The sequence below is a fragment of the Amphiprion ocellaris genome, chromosome 20, assembly GCF_022539595.1.
Source record: "Amphiprion ocellaris isolate individual 3 ecotype Okinawa chromosome 20, ASM2253959v1, whole genome shotgun sequence".
NCBI lineage: Eukaryota > Metazoa > Chordata > Actinopteri > Pomacentridae > Amphiprion > Amphiprion ocellaris.
The window spans coordinates 15,196,756-15,223,769 of record NC_072785.1 but is presented as its reverse complement, the minus strand read 5'-3'; the positions used below and the strand labels follow the sequence as shown (position 1 = coordinate 15,223,769).

At 40.8% G+C, this 27,014-nt stretch overlaps 1 protein-coding gene across 2 annotated transcripts; it reads left to right on the top strand.

The window, feature by feature from the left end:
• The first annotated feature begins 504 nt into the window (after positions 1-504).
• zfyve28 (zinc finger, FYVE domain containing 28) lies at positions 505-26,369 on the top strand. Of its 2 annotated transcripts, XM_023285902.3 has the most exons (14): positions 505-877; positions 15,867-16,007; positions 18,145-18,282; positions 18,480-18,682; positions 18,825-18,914; positions 19,056-19,145; positions 19,231-19,332; positions 19,420-20,961; positions 21,246-21,341; positions 21,760-21,923; positions 22,012-22,128; positions 24,106-24,207; positions 24,343-24,446; positions 24,536-26,369. In XM_023285902.3, the coding sequence occupies exons 1-14, from the start codon at positions 842-844 to the stop codon at positions 24,665-24,667; spliced, it is 3,057 nt and encodes a 1,018-aa protein (XP_023141670.1). In that variant the 5' UTR covers positions 505-841; the 3' UTR covers positions 24,668-26,369. The 2 variants fall into 2 exon arrangements, with proteins under 2 accessions (XP_023141670.1, XP_023141672.1); XM_023285904.3 differs by lacking the exon at positions 21,246-21,341.
• The last annotated feature ends 645 nt before the right edge of the window (positions 26,370-27,014 follow it).

Genomic DNA, 27,014 nt, shown 5'->3' with positions numbered 1-27,014 from the left:
TAAAATCGAGTAGTTTAGAGAACTGATATTCAGGTTATATGAGGAAACTTGAAACCCCTAGTACACAAACAGTAAGAATGCATTTTCAGACCAGTAGTACCTTTGTATCCAGTAACTTTTGGAAAAATAAAAACACCTACTTGTATAAGCTATTCATAGACTCCAGATTTTAAAATTCGGGTGAAGATAAAATGTCATTTCTGTTTCTTATGTGGAAAATACAAAACAGACACACATCATTCTTAAAAGGTTTTATAAATGCTTAAGTGAACATTTTTTTAAATATAAAAAAGGCATATTACATATACATATAATAAGAACTATCATGCTTTACTTAAGAAAAACAAGGCTAAGCTAAAAGTAGAGTACCTTTGAGATCATTTAAGGTCATTTTAAATCTAAAAATCACCACTCACGGTCAGTGCGCTGTGTTTTTGGAGCAGCACTTGAACGCAGCACTTCCTGGGAAAGTGGGAGGTGAATGTTGTCAACGTGACTGTCATCAAGTAGCGTTAGAGCGGCAGAGAACAGCGGAGCCGTCGGTGCTCCGGTTGTCTGTATCGTCGGGACTTGGAAAGTGACCGGGCGGGGGAGACAGGCAGCGAACCTCGGGGATTCCGGGAAGATGGAAATAAGTGGCTCTTTTCGAATGTCTCCTTCGTACGCCGCGTTGTAGCGTTCAGGACAACTTGCCGTACATTTGTGTTTTTGTACGTTTTCCGATCCGGACCCCACCAGCGCTAGCTAGCTTAGCCGCCAACTGCCGACGCTGTCAGACACACAGGTAGAGGAGAGGAGAGGAGAGGAGGGGTTGGTGACAAAGGAAGGTGGCGAGGGAACGATGAACCGCTTTCGAAAGTGGCTGTACAAGCCCAAGGTAAGTTGTTGTGGATCCTCACGCCGTGTCAGCTCTACAGTCAGTTATTTTTTTATGCATAGCTGTGGAGGCATAGCCAGCAAAAACAGCCGACCGCTGTGGCTCGCTAGCCCCGATCACTTCGTACACTGCCACACATCTGCTAACATTAGCCCCATGTCCCCGATGTTACACTGTATTAACCAGCAGCTTTCCCTTTGTTGATGTTCATGCTTTTGTTTTCAAGCTCCAGTCTGGGCTAACAATGGTTCAACCAGCCAGGGTACATTGATTTGTACTGATTTCCTAACTGCTGCCTTCAGCTGAAATGCCAGTGGTGGGATTTTGTTTTGGTATTTTTAATAGCTTGATAGTACCTTTTTAGAAGATGTGGTTATTTGTAACAACAAGAACAACAGTAATACAGGGAAAAAAAGAATAAAAAGAAATAAGAAATTTATCAAAGCCAACATAGGTTTTAGTTGATTAAAGGTCCAATATTTAATTTCAGGGCTGTAACTTACGATCAGTCTGTTGTTTTTGTAAATTACATGATTTGCCATATAGTGTAAGACTGGCACTGATAGTCATTTTCATAATCAATTAATCTCTTGATTATTTAGTTCATTAATTGATTGGTTGTTTGGTCTATAAACTGTCAGAAAATGGTTAAAAACAGCGCTTATTGTTTCCCAAAAGCCCACAATTATGTCTTCAAATGTCTTGTTTTGTCCACAACCCAAATATACTCAGTTCATAGTCATTGACGAAAAAATAAATCTGAAAATTCTACAATTTTAAAAGCTGGAATGACTTTTAAAAATGTCTCAAACCAATTATCAAAATAGTTGATGATTATTTTCATTGCTGACAACTAATTGATTAGTCAGATAATCGCTGCAACTGTAGTTCGGTTTATAAAATGTAAATAAAATAGTGGGAACAGATTATTCCAACTTGAAGAAACTGAACTTTTCTGCTTAAACAGTGACTGAAACAAAGTGCTGATTATCAAAACAGTAGCCATTTTTTGTCTCTAGCTGTGTATTTAAATGATTTGTTGCTGCTGCTCAGCAGTGTTTGTATCGATTTGATTTGTTTGCTGAAGGCACGCATAATCTGAAACTGGATAAATGGCTGTTTAAAAAGCAAAACAATCAAATGCTGCACAGGAAACACCGTTTGTCAGCAAAATCATCATCACTTTTTGGGGTGAGCCAGTAATGGATGTGCTGTGATACCTTAAATCAAGCTCAGAGTGTGGAAACATGCCTGACACAGCAGGGGAAGTATTAAAGGCTTGGTTGCCTTGTTAAATGAACAGTTCAATATATGCCAACTGCAGCACCTTTAAGGATGAGTGAATGTGAACATTTCTCCAGGGTGCAAAATTCTTGTTAACTTTTATGTTAACTTTTGGGTATGTGGACATTGTGTCCTCACACCCACATTCATAGGAAGTCAAGAGCCGTCAGTAACTTATGAGTGTGTTTAATGTGTTGTATACCTTTAGTGTTTTGATGTGAGAGCTTCTGATAAAATGCTGACCCTACATCATTACCGCTTTACATTGTGAGTCTTTTCTTAAGCTCGTTGCGGACTCTGTGGTGCAGGATGTGTTGTGTTTCTTGGCACGCTTCTTGCTTTACTTAAAGTCAACATGTATTTCTAATGTGAGGAACAGGATGATAAGTCAGCCTTCCAGGTGCTACAATACAGCTGAGTTGCTTTATCAAACAATAACTGTAATTGGAGTTTCAGCAGCTGTAATGTCAGACAAGGCTTAGATTAAAGGCCTCTGATTACATATTATCCACCTGCTCTTTACCACGTACACACATCTGCGTCATTCCCCTTTTCTGTGTTTAACCATGTTTGCTGTCACAGCATTTTTGCGGTCCATTGTTGGGGTTAAGCCAAAGTGTTGGGGTTCACCAGAGCATTGTTGCATTCGTAAATGATTAGTGCCTCTGAAGTGCTGAGCTATTGCATCAGCGCCTTTTCTGCCAAATCACAGCCATGGTAGGAATTAGCAGAATTACACAGAAGTCTGTGGGATTTAAATGACCAGTTCTGCCTCAAAGGAGCGAAGAGAGAAGTGCTAAAAGCCTCTATAATTATGCCAATCAGCATGAAAAGACAACAGTAATGAACGGAGGGTTCAGATTACTTTATGCTCCTGATACTGAACAGCGGCTAAGCTGGTTTTTGTTTTTGCTCGGAGAGAAAATATATCCTGCCGTAATTAAAATCTGTGTCCCAACCCCCATATTCTGGCATTTATCGCTGAACACCAAGTAGAGTTGTCATTGTGCACCATCAGTAAGCAGTTTATTACTGAACTATGTTCTCCTGGAGATAGAAGAAGTGTTGAATCAGCTTGTTTCTTTGACTGAAGCGAATATATTGATATTTCCAGAGCTGCTCTTTACCTCCCCAGATAAGTCCCACAGAGGAGGACTTTCTTTTGCCCCTGCTATTCAATCCCTTCTCAGCTTCTGAGAAGGCGGTGTGCAGCTCTGTGCAGGATATAATGTACCTGTCTGTTCTGCTTGTATCTCCCATCAAATGCCAGGAATACATGTCCTGTGGTCTTCTTTAAGGTTACGAAGGAAACGGTTTAAGTCACACTAAGTAAAGGGAAAATATTGTAAGGCCGGATGCTTTACATTCCTTCAAGGCTTTTAAACTGGTTTGACTGGTTTCTGTGTGAATAGTTAACCCTTATGTCCCGAAATACCTACAAAGATCTCACACTTTGTGTATTTTGCAGGTAGGGCTGACCCTACACGTAGTGTAGGGAGAAGTAAATAACCTTTAAAGATGCTGAAATCAGGGGAGCAGCATTCACAAAAAAATTGCCACATCGCTGCAAACGAAGACAAGACCTGGCTCCGGTTTCCAGGCGGCTGAAACGGCCAAAGTCTCATCGACTCTCATTCATCAGCGCAGAGTTGCGAGTGACTGATGATGAGAGAGAGAGATGTCAGGAGGCTAAACCTGAACACTTCCTCTGTAGCCTGTGTTCCTCTCTTTGTCGTTATTCCATCAGGCATTCAGGAGCTGACCTTCAGCTCCACACCACCTCATCTGTCAGTGTGACGGGCTCACAGCTCGCACCGAGCCGGGTGCATTCAGTCTGCAGGATGCTACTAATTTTTAGGCTCTCCCTGCAGAACATTTTGTAGTGTAGATAGCTGCACTCCTCCTTATCTAAATGGAGTGACTGATTACTTTAGTTTATAATGTGCTACTTTTGCAGCTTTGTCTTGAATATGGAAAAACCAATTGTGATTTTAGCTTGTAAAACATCAAATTTCGGTCAACTGAGTTTTCTCTTAGCAGTCTTTAGTCATTGAATTGTGTTTCTGATTACTAAAACATTGTATCTGAGTTTGGAAAAAGTTGAAAAAAGTCAGTATATTGTGAAAAATGGTCATCACAATTTCCTATTGCCCAAGCAGAGATCCCCATATTGATTGGTGTCTTAGAAAACTAAGAAAAGCAACAAATTTGACAAAGTAGAAGAAGTAAATATTTCGTACAGAATAGTTGGATGACGACTAAAATAAATCAGTCAGTGTCTATTTAATGCCTTGAGGTCAAATTTCAAGAAATCATTTGTTTTGTAAATATGAAAATGGTGTAAAATCATTAATATGCATGTTAATGAAACACAAGCCATATAAGTATTAACCGTGGTCATAAATCATTGTCAAACCACCATAAAAGATGCTTTGGAGATGTTTTTCTACACTGTCAGAAAGAAAACCAGACATTCTGACAGCTGATGGTTTCAACAAAGAAACACATTTTTACTTATCATCCACTCAGAAGCCTGTTTTCCTTTGTTGCAGGCTGTGTGGGCCCTGCTTAAAATGCAACAGCCGAATTTGATTTGAAAAGAAATGTTCATCTGTGAAGAGGTGGTGATGACACACAAACTTACTAACATCTGTTTGAAAAAATGGAGACAGGGCCATTACATTTATAATGCTTTATATTTTTATGGCCAATTTAAAGGGCTTGTAGGAAGGAAATTCTGCCTACAGTTGAACCAATTAGTTAATTGGCAAAAAAATATTCTGCTGCAATTTTGATAATTAGATTCATGTTAAATTAAACAAAAAATGGCAAATGCTTGCTGCTTAAATGTCTTTAATAGAATTTTAAAGGTAATATTGTTGGATTTTGCTTTGTTGTTTGGATGAAATGTTTCATTTGAAGACATTGCGTTGGGTTAAGTGAAAGTATGATGTCATTATATTGTAATTTTTTACAATTTCTGACATTTTATAGACCACATGAATAATCTAAAAACAGTTATGATAGTCGACAGAAAAATAAACTGCAAGTATTTGATAATTAGTAAATAAGTTTTTAATTTTTTTAGCAAAAATTCTTGGTTCCGTATCAAATGAGAGAATCTGCTTTCTCTCTTAATTTATGTGATTATTCTCTGCATATCTTATGAGTTTTAGCCTGCAAGCAATTTAATGATACCCCTTTTGCCTTTAGGAAATCATGATGGGCATTTTAATTTTTGAAGCATTTTATATTGTAGGCTAAATAATATCTGATTATTGAACGATAAAAACAGTCATTAGTTGCAGATCTGATTAACTGGATGAATATTAAATGAATTACAATGTGCTTGAAAAGTCTGTATTTATAATATCTATTGGTAGATTTTTGTCTGAGTGAATCATGGCTGGTAATTTACTCGCTCCGTACTCTGCAGGGTGTGACGACTCTCGCTGTGGAGGGTTCTGCTGTTCTGTGGTTTGTCTTTGCAGGGCTGGTTCTGCACAGTTGGCACGGAGTCGATAGAACAGCAAACTGCTGAGCGGTGGTCAGTGTTGCTTCATATTTAGCCCCGTTTCTGGACTTCTGTGTGGCTATCCCATTCTGCTTACCCACCAGCCATGTGGTAATTGATTTGGTGTCAGCTGCCTGGATTTAGAGAGCTGACCCTAGTGCAGATTGAGACAGGCCAGGCGATTGAAAGCCTTTTTAAATTCATTGCTGGATTGAGGAATCAGGGCCCACCGTCCGAGGTGTGAGGAAGCAATGATTGAAGGAATTTAGCTGTGGAAGAAGAGTGAGATTTAAAGGTACCACAGAGAAGGGGTTGCACTATTTCCTAGACCTTGTTTTTATTGGTGGGAAATGGTACTCCCTCTGATCAATGTCCTTTTAAACTCCTCTATTCATCGTCACTGATGATGAACATAAAACATCTACTCAAGGTGCCCTTTGTCTATATTATGAGTTCAGCTGTTCTCCCTCATGTTTTGTGCTCTGTCTGACCAGCAGCGGATGATAAGAAATAAAGGAGGAGCAGAGAGTAGGAGACCTGCATTTTTGGGATTAGATTTTGGCCTCTGTTACAGTTGAGAGGATTTGGCTTTTTATCAGCACCAGGTGTTTCTTCTTACTAGACCTGAGGAATGAGATGATAAGAAATCCTAAAAACCAGACAAATGTTTAGAAACATTTCTATTTTATCAAGTTTTTCAGTCATTAAATACGTTAAAGTACAAGAAGGAAAGTACAAGAACAAAGTCAGTAATGACTTAATTTAGGATGGCAGCAAGTTCCATCTTTTAAAACGACACCACAAATTGGTATTGTTATCTTAAAAGGAAACAACACATAAATTACATTGTGAAGTTAGATTAGCCAGATTCTGATGAAAGATGATAACAGAAAGAATATAAATGACAATTTGAACAACCAGTGTACAATAAATTTCTGAAATAAATAAAACCCTTTTTGGAAGAGTTCAAAGATACAAACAGATTATGTACTTATATTGCTGTTCTGCAGTGTGGTTGAGATGCCAGTGCCTGTCAGCTGACATCCGTTTAATCTCCACAGACAGCGTTCAAAGATGTGTGTTTGCTCACATACGTACTCTTGCTGTTCGTGCTTGTCGTTGTGTGTAATTTGGGACAGCCTGAGCATTGTCTACTCTCAGTCACGGTTCCTAACAATGAACGGTATGTGGACAGAATTAGCTTGACTGTGAATCATACACATCCTTGACAGGAACGTGGGTCAGAATTGCAAACAGGGAATCACAGCAGCTATTTTTTAAATTTTCATCCAGTTCATGGGAATTCTTAATAACAGGCATCCCAGCATGAAGATATAAGTCCTTCACCAATCTTGTCGTCTAATTATGACACTGATTTATACAGGAAAGATGTCAGGCTTTTGATTTCGTTCATGTAAAGTTCATCTTCCCCTCTGTAGCCACGATTTAACTGCCAGTTCTGGATTGTATAACCAGATTATTTTGTTGCATAAGAACTTCCCTGTGGTTGTTGCGAAGAGGGGTGTCCCTATGTGTCACAACACAACCATCAGGGGATCCTGGACACGCCTTGCAGCCACCTTAATCCTCTGTGCCCCCCCCTCTGTATTACCACGGCATGGGAGCCCATGTGCCAGGCACATGCGTAGGTCATTGCTGCAGTCCAAATGCCAGATTAGACCAGCCCACAGAGAGGAGACAGGCACACAGATTATACCACGAGTCCAGATGGGCAGGCCTCTCTGTCTGTTTTCTGCTGAAATCAACTTTCATCTGGCTAGAGCAGAAATACTCCTCAGCAGGCTGTTATTCTATTAATGCAGCCGCACATTTATGTAAACAACAACAACAAAAAAAGTCAGCGCCTCTTCAAAATGCTGCTGAAAGGATTTCAAGACAGTTAGAGTTTATGGTTGAAAGATCACCATCAATAACTCTGTAGCTGCAGAAAACAACACACAGAGGTAGGAAGGAAACTCCTGATGTAAGCTGAACACGAAAGGAATGACTCAACACAACCGCATCTAGTTCAGCCTCACACTGCATCCTCAGAAAGATTACGCTTTTTATTGTGCCAAACTTAATATAAATAATGGTTGAGGAAGTTTCCTTGTTTGTTACCGAAATGATTGGCTTGCTCTTGCCACGGCTTTTATGCTGAGTCCTGAATAATAAATAAGGTGATGAACTGAACCCGGCTGCTTTTTGCCAGTCTGCCAGCTGACTGAATGAAGCAGAATGAACTGGTTTCCCCCTACAATATTTGCCTCTGATCCTTGGAAGGCAGCCAGAAAGTAGCAAATAGAGCCTGGAATAGAGTATGGAGGGCACTGGCAAGGTTTTCCATCAGTCCCTTAAGTGGGCTCAGTGTGCATGCAGCGATGCTATGGACGCTCAAGAAGCATTAGCCTGACAGCCATCATCATCTGCACAGTCTGAATGGAAATGAAGCCCAGAATCAGCATCTGAAGGAGAGAGAGCTGGCTGGGATGATGCAATTGTTGATCATACAACAGCAGGCAACTTTCAGTAACACGTTTCAATAAGAGTCACACTGTCACCACTTGTTATTGATTTTATGTTAAGCAAAACAGGCAGAAATTTCACCGAGTCATTGTGAAACGGCGTGATGGAGGGGGCTTAATGGTAATTGTCACTCTAGACCAAGTTATGGGATCTTAGTCGTCTGAAATGATGGGTTTATGACCGCAGTGGATAGAAATTCAGAGTCATCCCAGAGAGAGGACACCCAGGACAACTGACAGCAGGAGGATAACAGGAGAGCGGCACGCCACAGGGGACAAGAGCCGAATCTGCTGAATCATTTCCTCACTTATGCAAGGTAGACCTGTCATTGGTGGTGATGACACAAGTTGCAAACTCAGGAGTCAGATCACCAGATGTTCACACACTTAGATCCCGATAGGTAGCTTTTCATTCTTTTTATTTTATTGTCTGGAGACTTATATTGTGCGTCGTTTTATACTTGTAGGTTATTGTAAGCGTCCTAACTATTTACTTTAAACTTGTAAACTAAATGTCGAAGCTCGTACTTTGCTGTGTGTCAACCTGTGTTATGTAAGCAGATGAGAACAGGCCCTTGTTTCAACAGATAGCTTGCCTCTTTTGCTTTTTAGAGTAACAACTAATATCATCACTGACTCATAGTCTATGTAACAAGGTAAATATTACCACTGGAGGGTTTAGATATGAATCTCAGACAAAGGACTAGTCTGTATTTTATTGCTTTTAAAGGCCTTGTCAATCTGCCCTAGAAAACTAGTTTGCCGAGTAGGTCATCAGTTTCTAGGAAAAATCTGTTGTGCTTTCCATTGTTGAATACTAATCAACTACATACACAGGACACCGCAGATTAAGCTGTTTTAGGAGACCAAACAGTATATAAAACTTAGCTGCCAATCCTTTGTAAATGTCATAGACCGTATATAAAGATGGGTGAACCCTCTAAGATGTCACCAATAGGTTGAAGTTCAGTGTGGGGGCTGATCCAAAAATAAGCAAAGAGCTGGAACGTGAGTCGAGCTGAGGTGAACCATGCAAACACCGACTGCTCTTTGATAGTACCAGTCTGTCTCTCCAAATCGCCACGCCCTTATTTATGTACATTCTTAATCCTGGATGCTATGTAAAAGGGTGAATTCTATACAGATTCATCTACTGTGCAGCTCGTATGAACAGGGAAAATAGCTATCAAGACCAATTTACATTTTTCTACTAGGCTGTGAACATTTTTATTTATGGTGTTAAGTTGAGCATTTTACCATGGGAGTCTATGGTGACTGACTTATGTTTGGAGTCAGCCTTTAGTGGCCATTCAAGGAACTGCAGACTTCAGCTTCTGCTTCATTTGCACGTTTATATATTTATACATGGTGAGATATTTGCATATAAAGAGCAGCATTAATACAATTTTAAAACAAATGGAAAATACTTACCAAATCGATATTAGTTGGTCCTTCAGTCTGATGTTATTGGCATAATGTTTGTAATGTCAGGTTTACTGTTGTGTTGTAAATTGTAAATAAAATCCTATACATACTTATGAAACAACATTTTAAGTGTAACATATCAACTATAACCAATAACCTCTTTAGATCTTTACAAAGTTAATGTCAGGGCTGTCATTTGGTTTGTAATAGGTGCAAATACTGGTAACAACTAATCTCTACATAGGAACTAGTTTGTGTTTTATTTTAGTACATTATAGGCACATTATGACTTGGCCAGAGTTTGAACTTGTGAAAAGCTGGTGCCACTTCCTTCAGGTTCTCACATTGGTGTCAGAGATGAAGGGGGAAGCATCTGCACAACAATTATTAAATGAAATGAAGTGCTCTCATACCCTTTTTCTGATACTTGATAAATGATTATTTCATGGCACATCAATCTTGTAGAGAAAACAGCTGAAGCACTGCTGCCCATCCAAAACCGCATGCCGTGAACATTGCCTGTCTTTGACTTTCCCCATGATGCAGTGCTACAGGAATGTTCCCTCTTGCGTGAGGAATGCAGCAGGAGGAGACCATAGGACGGTGTCTGTCTCAAACACTCCTTTTCTTCCTCCTTCAGCGTTGGCCTATATGTTTCAGAAATCTCCAACTGAATGCCATCAGTCTATGGGCTGTGTTGTGCCGGGGCTGGAAAAAGGTCTTTCGCTGTCTCCCACTCCTCTTTCCTGTTTGGTCCTTGTGACATTTGTATCATAGACTCACTCATTGTTGTGCAGTTGTCCAGTCAGATCTGCCTCCTGACTGCTGATATCATTACTTTTCTCAGTGTTTAGAGGCTAAATTTAGATTTAAAGATAAATACCTCATGTTGTGGTGGGTTTGGTTTCTTCCTGTATGATGATCAGTTCTTTTGTGCTCATTTCCCACTAGCCTACACATCCAGAGAAGCCCACGTATACTTTTTTTTTCTATGTTAGTGATGTCAAGTGCAACAATGGATATTATTGACAGCATTGTAAGGGGCTGTACTGCATATCATATCAGCATGGATATAACTTAACTCAAACCAAATTGGCACAGCGGTTCTCATTTTTCAGAATACGAGAGAAATCTGTCTGACATTACATAATTTATTCCAGTTTACAGGTTCTTGGATACACAGAGTTTTAAAAAAAACTTAATTTAAAACACACAGAGTTTGTTTGACATGTAGGGTCTACATGTGACCAGCAAAATCAGCGTGGAACTGCAGAGAAACACTAAAAAGCAAGATTTTGTTGCAAAAAGAAATGCGACATCATTTGTAGGGAAATATTTCGATGAGAAAAGATGATGACCAAAAACAGACACTCAGTCTGAAAGTGTCTTGCAATTGGTGCCGCTACACGAAGCAGCACAACTAACTCGTTTGACCATTTAAATCAGGTGACTGATGACTGAAAAGCTAGATCAGAATGCCCTCAAAGTTTATTATTTTGGATGTCTTTGCCAGTGTTCCACCATGAGAATGGTTCCAACTTACCTTTTTCACCTTTTTAAAAAAGTTTTAAAAAGCATTCTTTGCAGATGCACTTCCTACAAAAACACTAATCATTTTATGATTATCAGTGCTTTCCAAAAAGAGTGAGTCAGGTTGCCTCTTGAAAATTCATGTATTTCTTCATATTACAATATATATTGCAGAAAAATAAAACATTGCAATGTTATCTTTTCCCAATTTTATACAGTCCTTGTCTTATCTCTGCTGTTTTTGTCTTCCTGTCTTATTCTAGTCAGGGAGGATTTAGATATATAGAGAATATACTGAGTATGACCTTCTTACAAAAGAACACTTTAGAAGAGCTTGAAATGCTTAACTTTATTTGCACATACTTATGCACACTCGGAGTTACTTGTATGAATTTGATATAAAAGTGACATAGACGCATCAAAATTCGAACACATGCACATACTGAGAAGGAATATTATCGATTTTCCACTATGGGGAATGAAGTTGATGAAAGAGGCCCTGCAAGGTTGGTTGCTGAATTGGGAAACTAACTCAGCTATGTTTCAAAAATTGCAAATTATCCTCCTTCTGGTAGCATTACCACACAATACGAATTTGACCTTGACTTTAAATATGGCATAATATAGCTCACCATGTGTTAGTCAAGACTGCTGTAGCATCCAATGTCAGGATCTATCTGAATGCAACTAAAAACCCTTTTAGAGAGGTACGTTCGTAGCAGTTTTTCCCTCTCACAGTAATAATGCGAGCCAACTGTAGGATATATCTGTGTGTTTTCTCCTTGCTGTTTGTTTCATTATTAATGAGAGAGAGTGAGGGAACAGCTCCATGTATCATATTCAGAGAGAAAAGCGGGGGTCCGCGGGGAGAGCATCACGCAACAGGAAACACTGCAAACTTAAGGGAAAAGGTCCAATGAGAGGTTTCGGTAAATACCAGCATTCTGTGGCTTTTCACTTCACGAACAACACTTCCAGACAGTTGATGCACGACAGGCAAATGAGCCTCTGTTTGCCGGCGTAGCTCTGCCTTCTTCCAGTCTGCACAGTCATGCTGTCATTTTAAGCTCCTGTGCCATCATTGGGACCATGTGGTTTGCGATGATGCACGTCGGCATGTGGTCGCCATTTTCAGAACCATTAACCTTTCGGTTAACATGAGCCTTCCCCAGGATGTTTGTGTCTGTGTGCTTGAAGTGTTTGTTAGTTTTGATTACCTGATTTTCCTGTAAAGTTTGGATTGCAATTATATTTGGGTACATCTCAGCAATATAGTTATTGTGTTAAAATTTGTTAGTCTGTATTCCGGCCTTGTGTGTCGTGGCTCCACATGTGTTTCACTCAGCAGTGGAGTGATTTGCTGCACTGTGCTGTTTTTCCCAAAATGAGGGGAACATGGTGGGAGATAATGACACAAATCCTCTACCAGGGCCAGCCTCTCTAATTATACCCCCTCTTCTGGGAAGCTTTCACACTATTAACCTTTGTTAACTCCTCTTGTCAGGATTATTGAACATTTTTATCATTTACTTTACCAGATATACTTGTTGAAAATGTGTATGTATGAATATGTGTCGTCCATCTAAAGTTTTTTACTCACAAATCGTTAGAAAAACTTAGCAAATGGGACAGCAATCTGTTATTAAGCTGGCCCATACAGTGCCCTACTTACCTGATTTTATTTTTGTCCCTACAGATCGGCAGTATGTTCCTGTAGTATACTACCTTCAAGTTTGTGCTCGATTGCCTCGGCATGACTGCTCCCTCTACGCTGCTCTATTGCTTTCTCTCTCCGTTTCATTTGTTTATTTGCATGAGATTAGGTTTTACATCCCCAAAGCAAAAGACGAATAAAAGCGTTAGATGTACTGCTGGGTATGAATGATTGGAGTGAGTGAAACTGTGTGTAAAGTACTCTACCTGTTAACACCGAAGTGCTGTACTAACACAATGTTATTGTATCCATGAGACTCGCTTAACACAATATGTAGTTCATGCATCGACTTGCCGACCACACAGACAACTACCAAACTGGGTGTCTGCAGACTGTAGCTGCTTATGTCTGACAATGTATTTTGCACATGCAGAGCTAAAAACTGTGCACCCTGTAATTCCTCCAGACGCTATGCATAAAAACAAGCATAGTAAATGAATATAGTATGCAGTTCTCTTAATTAATAGATTGTTACTTGGTACTTCTCCTGAGTACCCAGTGACAATGAGTTTGCTGAACAATCAAAAGAAAGCACACAAGGAAACATTCCTCATTTTCCATTGTTCCTTGATTTTCTCCATGCATGACATCTGTTACTAAATTTTGCAGCTGAAATGAATAATTGACTCACGTTATGAGATCAGCAAGCAGGTTTTGGACACTGGGGAAGTTACTCAGGACTGTTTGTAGGCGTAGAAGAACTGGGTGGTCGCCTAGGGCACCTGCAGCTGGAACTGTGCCAAAGAGTAGAGGAAATATTTTGTAATTAGGATTTTCTACTTTAAAAAGTATGCCATTGACATCCAGTGCACCTCTTCCAAGCAGTACTCACAGTGAACATCTGACACTGAGACTGCAGACAGACAGTAGAAAGGCACTGTGCTGGGGATGACTCCCTCTGTAGTGTCTTTGTTGGTGAGCCAGAAGGGTTAGCAAAAGACAGCTTATAATATTAAACAATGATCTACACCCTGAAAGGAAAATAATGTTATTAAGCCAGGCATTTTGATTAGTAGGTTACCTGTCTGCTATAAATCCAGATGTTTGTTCCTGGAATGGCAACTGTCAAAATGCAGTGCTCCTTTAAACACTGAAGGCATTGTCTTGTAGGTGACACTCTGAGTCATCCAGGTATTGTTTTAGTTTCAGTTGTATAACAGCAGCAGCAGTAACTAATGCGAGCAGGGCATCATTCTACGTCTGTTTTAGTATCATTTTGCTGGTAAACAGAACCTGAAAGTGCTGCCATTGGTTGAAAACTGAGGTGTTTGTAGAGACCGACTGATAAGTTGGTTGACTAATGTGGGCTTATCGCGAATATATTGTAGTGGCATATATGTTGTCTGATATGAAAACTTTTATTTACAGAACAGAGCAGAAGAAAGATATTTGGGGTAATTTATAAATTGTTTAGCAGAACAACTCAGACCCAGTTGTTTACAATACCTTCACCACTGTCTGCAGCACATCAAATAGCATATAGTAGCAGAGCAAATGTTGATACAGAGTCAATCACTGTCTTCACATGAAATTCCAAACTAGTTTGTGAAATAAATTGCTGAAAAGTAATAGACAATGGCCCAATGATTTTACCTTTTCAATAAAACTGTGTAAATACATAGAAAATATTGTTTGATATCAGGATTTTATTACTTGCAAAAACATTTGTTTCGGCTCAAAGCAACAGTCAGGCTCCAATGTTTAAATCCTATCTGGACTGAGCTGCCACAACAGATTCACGACTGACATCATCTCTCTATGTATTATAAATAATACCAAAAGACATAATAGAAAATATTGGGAAAAAATGTGCTACATATTAATAATGATATCAATTTAAAAACTTATCTAAAGGCCTAAAGTGTACATTATAAGCTGTATAATGAGGTAAAAAGAGATTGGAAATAAATACTGGATCATTAATGTTGTCAGGACAACTATATGTAAAATGCTGATAATAATAACACCTGGTTCTGGGTAAAGAAATGACAGACACTGACTGTAATGTTTATGATAAACACATGATCGGTTATCTGTGTAATGACAGAATCACACAAGAATTTGGGTAGCCAGTCAGACTGAAACTGAATAAAGTTCAGTTCTAAATAATACAGTTCAATGAAATTATTTTGATTGCCACCATATTTTGTAATGACATGACGAATCCCCCCCCAGGGGTGTGAGTAGGACTTCTTACTAAAGGCACATCTCTCACTTTATCGTAAGTCTTTAGATTTTTTCCCACACTTCTCCTGTGAATACAGAAAGCACAGTGTCTTGCGGGTGTTGCAGTCACTTTTAGCCTTGCCTGTGTTCTGTTTAGGGTCAAATAAATGCGCTGTTTGGTTTGATGTCCTGTAATTTCTTCTGTACATGTTGTACTGCTTTGACATGTAAGGCTAGGTCTGGTGATTTCATAGCTGTAGAAGCTTTATTTGTGTCCACAGCTTAAGAGACAATGAGGAGACTCCCTTACTTTTCTGTGAAGCATGTAATGTTCACTAAATGAAAGATATTCAGCGATTATATTGAATTTAATACCTTGCGTATGATGTTTTTGTAATTAGCCTAATAACACTGAGCAACCATAGCTCTCATGAATTGTTCACAGTATCTCAGAAGCTATATTTGTAATGATTTCTGTATTTACAACTTTTATCGGCAGAATAGTGTAATAAGATGAGTAAATATTCTTATCTAGGGGAAGAAAATCTTCAGCTTTTTTAGAAACCCTCAGTAATAAAAATATATTATCTGATTAAGGCTACACATATCCTAAAGATGGGTTGGGCTTTTTGGTGTAGTACATGCACACATTATACACAAAAAGTGCACTATTTTCAAATTCAGTACCGAATCATTTAATTAATTGTAATTTGTAACCTTTTGCGTACTGTTTTGAACATTCTTTGCATTGCTTTGATTGTATTGTCTCTGATATGCAGCTGTACCAGTACGGACGATGACCTCCTTGTTCTTCCTTGTGTTTCTGTACAGAGGACGGACCCTCAGCTCCTGGCCCAGTTCTATTACGCTGATGAAGAGCTTAACCAGGTGGCCACTGAGCTGGACAGCCTCGACGGCAGGAAGGACCCTCAGAGATGTACCTTGCTGGTCAATCAGTTCCGATCCTGTCAGGTCAATACAGAGAACTAACTCAGAATCATCATCCTTCCCTGCCTTTCATTTTGCCACGAATCCATTTCAACATGCTTAAATTAGTGCTCATATTTCATTCATTCTGTTTAAATAATACATAAAATAGTGGAGCAAAGCTGGAATTGAGGTAAAGTAACCCCCAGCTTGAGTATGACTCTGAGTCATCTTTATGTATGGTTGTTTTAGATTCATTTCGTTCACATAATCACCTAGCTGGACCTTGGATGGCCTCAAAACTAAAAATAGACAACAGCCTTATTATCCTTTTCCGGAAACAGGCATGGTGATAGGACTTTTTAGCCTTACCAGACGTTGCTTGGCTGGGTTCCTCTATGAAGCAGTTTTTGCTGATAAGGTGAGATAAGTAGACTTTGTTTGGAAGCAGTCGGCAGACACACTCATCTTTGCTTTGATAACGCTGAGCTGTGTGTCATGTGGGCCATTAGTAAATGGTTAGGAGAGTGGCCTCTTTAGAAAGAGGCAATTTATAACCACAGCTTTGGTCAAAGAAATTGTGCTGTAAATTAGAATTTGTTCAGGAATTGCTCTCTTTCTGTCCATCTGAATATGAGACTGAATGTGAAGAATCTATAGACAGGTGAGTTATTGTATGTGGTGGTACAGGTTATTGTTTCAGACCTTTACGAGGTCAAGGCTTAGAGGAGCTGAGCAGGTGATGTTATTCATGAGTGATGGCTGCCATGCTGCATCACGCTGAGAGATCTGGAGGTAGTGGAGGAGGTTCTCATCTGGCCCGTTGTGCCTCAGCAGCTCCCCCCACCAACAGGGCACACAGGGAGAACTACTTAATAAGGTCATCACTTGATCCCCGACTGTTCTGTCTTTTCTCCTCCATCTTTCCCTCTGCCAAGGTGTCACCTTGTTTTTCTTTGGTGTGTTATTCTCTATGAAGCAGATCTTTTTTAGGGATTGTAAATGAGCAGCCTTTGCTAGACTGTAACAGATTAATCACTGATTGTCGTCCCCGACAAGTTGCAATTACTATGTTTAACAGCCATTTCTAGACACTTATAAGTTCAGAGAGGAGGCTCCTCAGAGTGGCATGCCTCAGAGGCCTCAAGGGTTTTGGGCAATGAATAAAGCAGCATGATACCCCACAACCCCGAGGCCCCAAGAATAGAAGGCAAGTACAGTCAAGCCAAAATGTTGTGCTTGAACCTGCCACTGCAACTATCAGCTCTTATTCATGGACCTCTGTGGGGGTTGCTGGCATGCTGCTCATATTATGTTGGCACGGCTGTTCTTACAGTGTGGCCTGCTGGAGTAGGACAACCACTGTGTGTGTGTGTGTGTGTGTGTGTGTGTAAGCAAGATGGACAAAGCCTGAGTTAGTTGGCATATACAAGAAGAGAAGGGTCAGAGATGGACGGTGAAGAAAGTGAGGGGTAGGTTGAAAAAAAAAAAAAGGACAGAAGCCAGTCTTTTGTGAGCCGCACAGACCTGTATCATGCCAGAGTCGCTACCCCTGGATGATTTGAAACCAACAGAAGTGAAGGTTATCACTGGTGTCCCCTGCTGGGAGACGCTCACAGACAGTGGGGTGGTTGCTCAGACAGGGCCAAGACACATCGCCATAAAGGAATCAGTGGTTAAGCTCTCCCTCTCAAAGCTTTTTAATCTTTCTCCTCGGGGTGAGCAGAGAAAGACACAGTGCTGTGCCTCACAAGATTACAGTGCACAGTGCAGCTGCGGTTGAGTGAAAGGCTCATTGTAAGTCATTGTTATGGCTGTTGTACATGCCAGCGGCACATAAGCTCTTGATCAGCTCTTGTTGTGTGTGACACTGCATTTTCACTGCTGGAATTAGGGGCTTTAGTTCACTGTTTTTATTGAGGGAGAATGTAGCTGTGAAGGCCACAAAGGTCTCATGTACTTTTCAAATAGTTTTCATTCTCTTCCTAATCAATGGTCTTCAAACACTGTAATACAATGGCCCTCTTGAAAGAGTGACAAATGTTTCAGCGCGGGTTATTGACCAGCATTAGTGAAACACTGAGAAAATCACTTTTCAAAAACAGATTTTCACTCACACATGTTTATGCCTCCGACTAGTTTGTTCAATTTTGGTTTCTGTCACTCTCGTGTTCATCTACAGGACAATGTGTTGAACATCATCAGCCAGATCATGGATGAATGTATCCCCAACGACCGGGCCAACAGAGACTTTTGTGTCAAGTTCCCCGAGGAGATTCGTCATGACAACTTGGCGGGGCAGTTGTGGTTTGGGGCTGAGGTAGTGTATTCCCTCTAGCATCGGTCTGGAAGAAAACAGCTTTGTTTCAATTGTAAACAAGTGTACAAGTACTGGCTACTCAAAGTGTCAATTTTATATTGATTGTTGATGGTCAAATGTGCCATTGTAAACATAATTGTCTCAGTTTAATCTCCGTACAAGGTGGGGTAATTAATGCTGTGTTTGTTGTTATCCAGTGTCTGGCTGCTGGCTCCATCATCATGAACAGGGAGATAGAAAGTATAGCTATGAGACCCCTGGCTAAGGACCTCACTCGCAGCCTAGAGGAGGTGCGCAACATCACCAGGGATCAGGCCCTGAGAGACCTCAGCCTGTACACAGACCGCATGAAGGACGCATTGCGACATTTTGACAGCCTTTTTGCTGAGTTTGAACTCAGGTAAAACTTTGGGACCAGACATTATTATCAAATATATCCACAAGATTTGTCATCCAGTCAAGGATTTTTGTACAAGTGTGCCAAAAACATTTGAATACTGAGAATCTCATTAAATTCCAGTTTCCTTTTCTTCCATTGGCAGCTATGTGTCAGCCATGGTGCCTGTGAAGTCTCCCAAAGAATACTACGTACAGCAGGAAGTGATTGTGCTCTTCTGTGAGACTGTGGAGAGGTGAATTTATGGAGTGACAAACATTCTTAAAAACAACAACCTGGACAACTGCTCACTTTGTCTGGAATTAATTATAGTTTAAATAACACATGGAGATGATGAGGTTTTTTTTTTCATCATGTTTTCTCTCTGTTATTTCAGGGCTTTAAAGCTTGGCTATCTCACACAGGACATGATCGATGACTATGAACCCGCGCTGATGTTTACAATTCCCAGACTAGCCATTGTGTGGTAAGTGTTGCCTGTCCTTCCACAAACCTCTTTGTTTTCTGCTCCTTCCCACCCTCTTACAGAATTTTAAACATTTTTTTTTTAGTGGCCTGGTTGTGTATTCAGAGGGACCTCTTAACCTAGACCGAAAATCAGAGGACATGTCTGAGCTCTTCAGGCCTTTTCGCACTTTATTGAAGAAAATCAGGTACAGGCCAAGAATATCAAACATTAAAAAAATAATCTTTCTTCCACTATCATTATGCTTCAACTACCCAATGATATTTTTTTGCAGAGACCTGCTCCAGACACTGACTGAGGAGGAGTTGATGACGTTGGAGAGGAACCTGTGTATTTCTCAGGACGGGGAGTTGTCTACAAGCCAGGGACTGGCTACAAACAACGTACCAGCACCAGTCCAAGAGAATCACTCATCCTGTGTCCCTGCTAATGACACCTCTAAAGGAGAGAGTGAGGGGGAAGAAGAGCAACTTGCTCTGTTTGTCTGTCCCAGTCAGGAGGAGGAGTTGGCAGAAGTAGAAAAAGGCTGGGAGGAGGTGGAAACTGAGAGGGGCGAGGAGGAGCAGGAGCAGGGCCTGCTCTGTGAGGAGGCAGAGGAGGCTGAGCTGGCCTGCTCCATGCAGTACGATGAGGAGGAACTGGAGCAGCTCAACATGATGGTGTACCGCGTAGGAGATGAGATGTCCACTCTGTTGTCACCCCCCAGCCAGGGTCAGTCCCCAGCTCATCATCCTAACAGAGGAGAGCCAGGAGGCTGCAGTGGAGCTTCCAGCACTGAGGCATCTCCACGCAGGATCTTGGGGAGCCGGGGAAGGACAGGCATCTATGTAGAGGAGGAGGACAGGGTCTTCTTCATGGAGGACCTGGACACAGCAGGAGATGGCACCACCAGCATCTTAAAAGAGGCTTGTAACTATGTCGCTTCCCCTTCCAAAGAGTGTGCTCGTCCTGTGCAGCGCAAACCTGGACCAAGGCCAGACTCTGTTAGGAACGGCTGGTACTCTGAGGCAACATCAGAACAGCCTTGCCCACAGCCACGCAGCCTGAGTACACACTGTCCCCCTGCAAAGCGCCCCCTGTGCACCTCTGCCCCTGGTTCTGAACCTCTGCCTTACACCAATGGGTGGGAGATGGGTTTGGAGGGGACAGCATCTGAAACAGCTGAGGTCATCGCCCATCGAATGGGAGGGATGAAGCTGTCTGCTACAGTCATCTTCAACCCTCGCTCACCCAGCTTGACAGAGCTGGCTGTGGACAAGCTGCTGTTGCCTAGGCCCACTCCCTCTGAGATTGAGCCCTGTGGCCCCCTGGTGGCCACTCACTGCCTGCTAAACTCCTGTGTCTGCTGTGGGAGCTGTGAGGATGGCCATGAGGATGCCATCACCACAGAGACCACCGGACTCGGATTAGGCCTCGCTCTGGGACTGGACAAACATTGTAAGACCCCAGCCCCCAGCACTGTCATCCAGGCTTCTGCATGCCGGCTACCCCCACGTGGTCATGAACCTCACAGTAAGGGCGACATCGCCCAGCTGACTCCCCCTTCTTCTCGCTGCTCTGCTGAGCCACTGGAAGAGGATTCAAACTCTCAGCTCTGTGAGAAGTGCCTGGTAGTGACTCCAGGCTTGGGGCATCACACTCAGGACTATAGCTCCAGTGGAGTGGATGGAGCCTCCCCCTGCAACCACCAGCTGAGGATTGAGAAGAGGCAGCATACTAGTGGAGGCCAACAGAGGGATAAAGAGGTGGATAAAGACAAGTCAGAAAACAAAGATATAAAGAGGGACACCAAAGAAGACAGCAGAAGAAGTTCCAGGTTTGCTGTAGTTTCTATGAGTCATTATACCAACTTAGTTGTTTGTGTTGGGGTGATCTGTCATCATGTTTTGTATGAGCTCCACACAACATAAATACAGTCTCGGTATTTTGTTGTGTTTTTCCTCATTTCATCATACACCTAATATGTTTCTGTTACTTTAATTTTTATGATTTTACACTTCACTTATGTTCCCCCTAACTGTACACCTGTGTGTTCATTTAACTATTATCCATTATATACTTTTTTATATATTTTTTTTCTGTTTATTTGGCTGTCCTTAGTTTTCAGAACTCTCCCCTCAGCTCTGTGTCAGGCAGTGACTGTGAGAGTGTGTCGGTCACCACATGTAGTCTGTCAAGCAGTGCATATACTCCCAGGTAACTAATCATCCATCAAAGTGTGTGTCGCTGTCACATGTTTGTGAGTGCTTTCTTCCTGCTCCCCCATTGATAGTAACTAAAAAAAAAAGTCCTTGAATGATTGATAAAAAGGCAGCTTTGTTATTTTTTAGTCTTTATACGGTCTATTCAGACCTACCAACTGATTGAAGTGTCACACCTGTTTGAGGTACAGGTGACAGCATTCATTGTGCTCTGGCTTAGATTGTAGATTTAATTAGATAGATGTTGGAGTATTGGTTTCAGTGTGAATAAATTTACTACTCTGCTTGTATTTAGTCATTTATGCTTTGGCAATGCTATTGATGAAATAGAATTTGAATGTGTAAATGGTTGTGTGTATTTGTGAAAGTTGGGAAATAATGATCTTCAGCTCTCTCTCATCACTTCCTTCCAGCCCTGTCAGCAGTCTGACTCCCAGCTCGGGTACATCAGAAGACCTGGACCACCAGGAGATCCAGCTGGCCCTGCGTGATGCCAGGGTGGCGGCGAGAAACAAGATCCGATCACGTTTCCACAGCAGCAGCGACCTCATCCACCGTCTCTTTGTTTGTATATCAGGTAAAGGCTCTCATTCTGTTGGTCTTTGTCCCAGCACATCTTTGTCTCTCTTGGGCTGATTTCCAGTTTGTGTTTTTGTGTGATGCAGGTGTTGCTGATCAACTGCAGACGAACTATGCTAGCGACCTTCGCAGCATCCTCAAGACTCTGTTTGAAGTCATGGCAACCAAGTGTGAGGAGGGAGACAATGACAAGCAAAAGAAAGGTGAGGAACATTTTTTAGATATTAAATATGTTACAGTAAGTTGTATTTCCCTTTATCATGTATTATAGCCTGTAGATGGAGCATGAAATGATGGAGTGCTGCTTCAGAACAACACTCTGCTACTTCTTTTCTCCGTAAGAGGAAGTAGAATATTTGCAGCTCAGATAATCCTTCAAAATTATCTATAATTTTTTTAAGCATTTTTTTTTTTTTTTAAGCATTTGAAGAGTCAAAAATAATTAAGGCATGTGTCTTGCAAGAGAACCAAAAACAATGCATGGAATGGTAAACTCATGTACTGAGTGACAGACAAGGAAACATTTGGTCTTAAAAAGTGACAGTAACCTTTGAGCAGCATGGTGAATTTAAATATTTTTTCTCCCTTAACTGACTTTAACTATAGTCATAAAGATGGAAAGGCAGTGAAGCACCATTTCATTCATTGACAGTTTCTTTGTTTGTGATGCATTTGCAAAAAACGTTAAACAGCTTGTGCTGCATCTTCAGCGCCTGCATGAAATCAACGCTTGCTTGTCTACGTTGTCATAGCTTAGCCTGTTAGCTTGACCTCTGCCTGCACTGCAGCTTCTCTTCAGAAAGAATGCTTTGAATGTAATTTCATTTGCTTGGCACAAATGAACAAATGAAATCATTCCCAGTATGAACTGCTTGTGTTCATTTGCTGTAATGCTTTAAACCACTCTAAATACAACCTACTATACACGTCTGTATAATGGTTAGTACGTCACTAGATGTTTGGCTGATAATGTTCTCAACATGATCAAAATTCTTAAAGTCATTAGGAACAGTGGTTACATGGTCTTTGAAGTATCATAGGTGCATACCAGTACATGAACAACACAACACTGCACAGAACTGTACAACAGAACTATGAGAAAATGTGTTTTTTAATTGGATTTTGACTTCTTTATTTAAAAGGGACAATGTACATTAATCACCATTCAAATAAACAGAAATACACCTGGGATAGCCAAAAGACTAATTGTCATCAGCAATCCTTTTACCTGATGTTGTTAGGCATAAATAATTATAATGTAATATGACATTAGAATTGTTAAATTAACCTACATCTTTATAAATGCAAAATCCAGCACTCTATACTTACAGACACAAATAGACTATGACTATAATGTTGTTATTGGTGGAAGAAGGCAATATCAGTTGTCATGTCAATAAGCCATTTCTCTAAAGTGCTATAAGTTGTGGTTTTGAATTCCATTGATTTGATGCTCTGAAAGAAAAGATGGCCTGAATAAATGTAGCATTTCCTGCGTAGAACTGTGCAGTCCCTCTTAGTTGCACCTCTAGTAGCTGTGTTAGCTGCAGATTTAAAATCAATGTACTCAAGTTTGACCAGATACTGCGACACAAGTTAAACAAAATAGGAAACTTGAATACAACAAATAAATTAAATGGCAATTAAATGACAATGTCACAAACTAACAGGGATCGCTCATAGTAATAATTAAGCTACAGATAATTATCACTATTTGTCCCTCATAGTTGAAGCACCTGTTTTCAGTTAAAAAAAGCTATCCATTTAGCACCATACAGAGATAACTTATATTAAAATGTATTTACCTAGTAGCTAAAGAGCCAGATATTTCCCTCATTAATTATATCATGGCCAAAAACATGACTCCAATTTGGTAATGACAGATGTGCTTCCCCAAAGTAGACAAACAAATCTGTCGTTGCAGATTAAACTAATTGATAAAACGCTCCACACTGCTGGTCATGAAAGCATCATAAAAACATCTTTATACATAGACGTTGCAATGTCCCTCCTTGAACTGTCCTCATGTTACATCACATCTTGACCACTGCGATGCCTTTTCAACTGCCTCAGCAAATTTGCACTGTGTTGTCCCAAACAATGGCTCTGCAGCAGGGTTTAAACAACTGTCAATCACACACTACACTGGTTTAAGTCTCTTCTTTTGTGGTGTTCGGCAGGTCCTGTTATGCGCAGTGCAGTGCTGGAGGACTGTGCTCTGTGTCAGGAGACCATTTCGTCATCGGAGTTGGCAGCCAAAGCCAGGGAAGGCCAGTTCGAAGGTCAGCAAATCTACAAACTCACCAACACAGAGTTTAGTTGAATTGTCAACTCGTTCCTTTTCTCCTTCCCTCAGCAAATGTTGAGCTTGCGACAGGTCTGCTTTGTGTTTATTGTTTCTTATTGCTTCTATGTAGACCCTCCCGACTGGGTCCCCGATGAGGCCTGCAACTCCTGCATCACCTGCAAGGCTCCCTTCACCGTCATCCGCAGGAAGCATCACTGTAGGAGCTGTGGGAAGGTACGTGTCTTTTTGTCTGATGGTGTCGTTGCTCAAACTGATATTTCAAACTATTGCATGCTAATATATTACATATTGTTTCTTTTCAGATCTTCTGCTCTCGCTGCTCTTCCCATTCTGCTCCACTGCCTCGATACGGTCAGGTGAAGCCTGTGAGGGTTTGCACACACTGCTACATGTTTCATGTCACACCGTTCTACAGTGACAAGGCGGGCATCTGACCCCCAAACGATCCCCAAAAGCACACAGTCTGCCACAATTAGAGCATATGCAACATACAGATCCTCGGCTGTGTAGAAAGCAAATGCAGCACTGCTCTGGTAAACCTTAATGGTCATGATTGTACCTGCTACGACTTCAGAATGAGGTCATTATAGATGAGGTGGCAGAAAGTCCAAACAAGAAGCCACAGAGGGACGATTCGATTTGTTTCTGAGACGTGCTGGTTTGTCAGTGGGAATCAAAGTGATTTTTTCTTCCCACCCAACACAAATGAATCACAAATGCCTGTCTGACTGCAGAGGTGCAAAAGGGAGAGAGGGTAAACAGGCAAACCAGACGTTGTGCAGCCGTCCTCTGTGACAGTTTGCATCACAAGATTGGAACAGGCCACCATGTTTGGTTTTTTTTGTTCATTTTTGCTTTAGGTGTAAATGAAATGACTTGTGACATATTTTCCTAATGCTTTAGCGAGCTTCCTGCCTTTGTGCCCGAGCTCCCACAGGACTTGGATTATTCAAAAGAATGTAAGTCATGATTGCCATGTAAATAAGGATGATTCTGGTAATAGCTATACTAAAATCTCTTCAGTAAACGGTTGCTGTGTGAGGGAACTGGAAAGCAATCTTCACCAATCCACCAGTCCTGAGAGAGCAAAACTGATAAACTGACAGCTTTTATAATGAGATTCCTTCATGCTTTTTATTGCAATGAATGTGTAATTCTGTATCACTTTGTGAGATGGACTCTGACCATTCACCTCTTGATGGTGGTGGGCTGTGCCCATTGCTTTGCTGTTGCACCACGGCATAGTGAGTCTCTCTGGGGACTCCGCTGCACCCTGAGATGAATAAAAGGGATTCCTTAGTCATCACTGTCAGGTCTCAAAGGCCCCCTAGTGGAGAGTTGACCTCTCGTCACTCAGTGCTCACTTTAGCACCACAATGTGTGTAATTTGTTTCGAACCAGAGGCCTTCTCAGGTGCTGGCCTACAGGAATACAGGCCGATTATTACCTGTTGATTTTCTTCCTCACAAATGTTATAGTGCAATATAGTGACTACTGATTGCAATGGTCCTGCACACTTGAGAGACAACCCTTTGCTATTTAAATTACAGTTACAGGCCATTTCTGAAGAGCAAAGTTATGATGATGTGTGTTTACACTAAATTGTTTCTGTCTTTGGCTCTGATGGTACTGTCGGACAGGAGCAGATGTTCTGTTCCCAGACTGGCATCATTTCTTCCTGACTTCCTTTCTGCTCTTGAATCTGCTTCCACTGCAATGACAGCATACAAAGTATCTTCCATACTTATAGCGTATTGGTTTGTACATCTGAATGCTCTGAAGTGGCCAATATGGACCTTTGAGCAGGTGACATATTATCCCATTATGTCCATTCTGCTCTGACTTAAAGCAGTTTCTCAGGCATTACATATTTAGAGTCAGTCACTACTGTTCTATCAGTCTTATTTTCATCAAAAACATATAAGCTCACTTTGAAAAGGTATGCAGTAACAAAAGGGCGGGTTATCCTATTATTATTTCAGAGCTTGGTCTTATTTTGTAAACCTCCAGTACATTTCCATGATAAGAGCTGTGTAAAATATTCAACAAACAAATACTGTTATATAGTTTTAAATGCGATGTATATTGAAATAAAATGATTTTTTTCCTGTTTAAAAAATGCAGATTGAACACTTTTACAGCTTCTGAATTTCTGCCTTGAAATGCATCAGTAGATTTGTGTCTTGCTTTTATTGACCTACCATCTGCCTAAAATGCCAATAATGCAACTCAGCTTGAATATGACGTTCGCTGTCCAAAGCCACAAGGTTACTGTTTGACACAGAGCGTGGAATTAGTGGAAAAAATTTTTTTTATTTGAATGTTGTCAGACCGAATATTCTGTTAAGATGCTCATTTACAGCCTGGAACTATATTAGTTACTGTATGCCAGTTTTTCCTGGCACTCTAGAAGGCAGTGTGGGCCCACTCATCTGATGAGCAACACCCTGCTAAACTGAATTTTTGGACTTTTATGGCGTGGGACTAACACATTGTTGGAGCTGCAGATTTTTCCACATAGTTAAAGAAGTGCAGCATCAACTTGCACAGAAAGGTCAGTTTACTTTTCATGGGGAACCACCTCAATCTGGGAAAACAGTTATATAATGTCTTATTCTGCCCTGAGGGAAACTTAAAAGCTTTATTAAACCCCTTGTAACTAATCTGTGCATCAGTTACTTATTTAAGTAAGTTAGTATGGCTTTATCTTTTAAAATAGTAATCCCTTCCTGCCTTAAAGTGGCTTACCTCCTACTCTCCTCAAACACTGTAAAACTACAC